Source organism: Macrobrachium nipponense, chromosome 12 (assembly GCF_015104395.2).
Source record: "Macrobrachium nipponense isolate FS-2020 chromosome 12, ASM1510439v2, whole genome shotgun sequence".
Classification (NCBI taxonomy): domain Eukaryota; kingdom Metazoa; phylum Arthropoda; class Malacostraca; order Decapoda; family Palaemonidae; genus Macrobrachium; species Macrobrachium nipponense.
The window spans coordinates 84,661,042-84,663,966 of NC_087205.1; the positions used below are offsets into that span (position 1 = coordinate 84,661,042).

The 2,925-nt window shown below is 39.9% G+C and overlaps 1 protein-coding gene across 6 annotated transcripts in view; it reads right to left on the reverse strand.

Annotated features, from left to right (window-relative positions):
* Window positions 1-231: 231 nt before the first annotated feature.
* LOC135224627 (chromodomain-helicase-DNA-binding protein 7-like) overlaps window positions 232-2,925 on the reverse strand; it is a 271,651-nt gene continuing 268,957 nt past the window's right edge. For all 6 annotated transcript variants that reach the window (XM_064263825.1, XM_064263824.1, XM_064263819.1 and 3 more), the window contains one exon: window positions 232-2,925. This exon is cut by the window's right edge and continues 381 nt beyond it. In XM_064263825.1, the coding sequence (XP_064119895.1) occupies window positions 1,195-2,925 (1,731 nt within the window). In that variant the 3' untranslated portion in view covers window positions 232-1,194.

Here is a 2,925-nt window from a genome sequence, read left to right on the forward strand (position 1 = left end):
CAAACCAATTAAAGAATGAAGAATTTAAATCAACACCATGAATCAATTACCAAAAATATACGTTTGCACCATACATTACAATATTCATATATAATTTAGGACTTCCCAATAAAGACAGACAATTGAAGGATTAAGACATAATTGGTCAAGATGGAAATTTCTAAAGAAATGGCCTCTTCTGTGACTGGGATGTAAAAAAAAAAAATCTTGAGGAAGCCTGAATAAAAGCTATTATCACCAAGTTCCCTTTAATATTAGTGAACTTTAGTTTACATTTACCTTTTACAAAAGTTTGCTTACAATTGTATTCAGTCTTAATAATAATATTTACACAGACATGGGATTCCAGTTTAAGATCCAACTCTTTATAATGAAAGAAAAATCTCTACACTCTTGTACTTGACTCCTAAAGCACTTTTTGAGAGGTTCAATGTGTGAAATAGTAATAATACAATATAAAGCAACTCTAGTATGCTTACACAGGCCTGACCAGACTCATATGAAGTGGATTCATCAACTTCACATTGGCCTGACCAGACATACAAAACAGGGAAAACCTGAAACTGTATGGGCACATACAAATTTGTTGGATATCACCAGATTTTAAATGCTTGGTCAGACAAATAAGAAATGGATAACTCCATCCTACACAGTCTGGACCACACGCAAGAAATGGATGCATCCATCATCTCCAGACAAATTGGAACTGTTCAGATCCAAATAACCGTATCACTATGTGTTCATCGTACTAGGCAACTAAATTTGCTCCGTGTCCTTTGTCTGCAGTAACACAGCATCTGCATCACAACATCTGTCACTCGTCATGAAATGGAAAAGATACGATGCTTTCACACTTCACATCTGGCTGCTTTCTCAACGATCATGGAAAATGTGTTCCCTTAAGACAGCTGATATATTATTTTCGCACAAAATATGGAATAAATAATGAGGTCAGTATCACAGTTAAATGTCAAGTTGAATATTTATTGTGTGGTACATGAAGACCAGTAGCATGGAAAACTTGGGGGCGGGGATTGTGGTATGATACACATTCGCACTAATCACATACATAGAAACTTCATTCATACATAACTAAAATATCTCCTCAAAATTTACACTAAAAGTACGTGACATACTTTTAAAACTGGTTTAATTAGATTACAAATCTTCATTTGTAAATGTGACACTAAAGCACTAGGATTTCTTTTCTTCTTTCTTTTCATCTTCAGCTACCTCCTCCTCCTCCTCGTGTTCAGAGTTTGTGCCACTTCTTTCACCATTTTCCACTTCCTTTGTGCTTAAGTTCTGGGCATCCTCTACAGCCGACGGCTTAGAAGATTCACTTTCACAACTTGACTTTTCAGGAGTCTCCAGTGGTTTATCATTTTTGGGAACCTCCTGGCTCTTCTGTACCGATAAGTCTAAGTGAGCTGCATATTGGTCATGCACTCCCTGAGCTTCAATTTCCCGTGCTAACCGCTCTGCCTTCATTTGCTTTAATAAGTAACGCTCCTCTTTAGAGAGTCCCGACTGTTCTTTTAACCTTTCTTTACGCAAATTAAGGCTTCTATCTGCTTCCTCACCATGATCAGACCGATCCACTCTACTACGTTGTTCATCACGCGCCTCGCGACTTCTACGCTGTTCATCACGCCATTTGCTACTGCTACTGATGGTTGTTGAAGCCTGGTTGCTATGACGTGAAGTACCTGCCATTGACATTATGCTGGATGGGAGTCCATTCAGAAGTGTACTACTAACAGCTGCAGATGACATAGCAGATAGTGGGAATGAGCCCAACCCTCCAAGGCCTAGGGGAGGATACATTAACCCTGCCGAAGTTCCCCCGGGGAACAATCCAGGGAAGGGCAAACTTGCCGAACTCGAAGCAACACTCCTGTGGTCCTTGCTCTTGGAGGTTGATGTAACATCATTTAGATTTGGTAACCCATGCATGCCAAAGCCTGCTAAACCTCCTAATAATGGATTTGCCATCCCTAATCCAGACATTCCAGGTAGACCACCAAATCCAGCCATCATCATCATGGTTGGATCCATACCCATACTCGCTAGGAGTTTTGGATCAAGACCACCCAGTAACTTTGGATCTAACCCACCTAACAACTTTGGATCCATGGCTGCAAAGAGTTTAGGATCAATACCTCCAAACATTTTGGGATCTAAACCTAACATCTTTGGGTCTACACCAAGCAACTTGGGATCTATTCCTGCTAATAATTTGGGATCTATACCACCCAAGGATTTTGCATCAAGTCCAGCCAAAGTCTTAAGATCTAGACCACCCATCACCTTGGGATCTACACCTCCCAACCCTTTTGAATCTAAACCTGCTAAAGCCTTTAAATCAAGACTTGCTAGAACCTTTGGGTCTATACCAGCTAATGCTTTCAAATCTAGTCCTGCAAGTAACTTTGGATCAAGTCCTCCCAGTGATTTTGCATCTAACCCAGCTAACAATTTAGAATCAAGACCTGACAAACTTTTATGGTCTAGCCCACCTATACTTTTTGGATCTAACCCTGCCATTGCCTTTGGATCTATACCACTCAAACTTGCCAATAATTTTGGATCAAGACTTGCCAATGTTTTGGCATCTAAACTACTCAATAATTTAGGATCTAACCCTAACAACTTAAGATCAATGTTATGTAGAGATGAAGACTTTGATTCTGAAGAACGTGATGAAGATGAAGCTTTACTTTCATGCTTGCTGGTGTCATGGTGTTTACTTTCATGATGCTTAGTGTCTAACCCTAACAATTTGGGATCTAGTCCCATGGCTGCTAATAATTTTGGGTCTAAAGGAGGTAGCAACTTTGGGTCTAGGCCAAGGGCTTTTGGATCAAGACTGCCTAATAATTTGGGATCAATACCCAAAAGCTTAGGGTCTAATCCTGCTAGCGC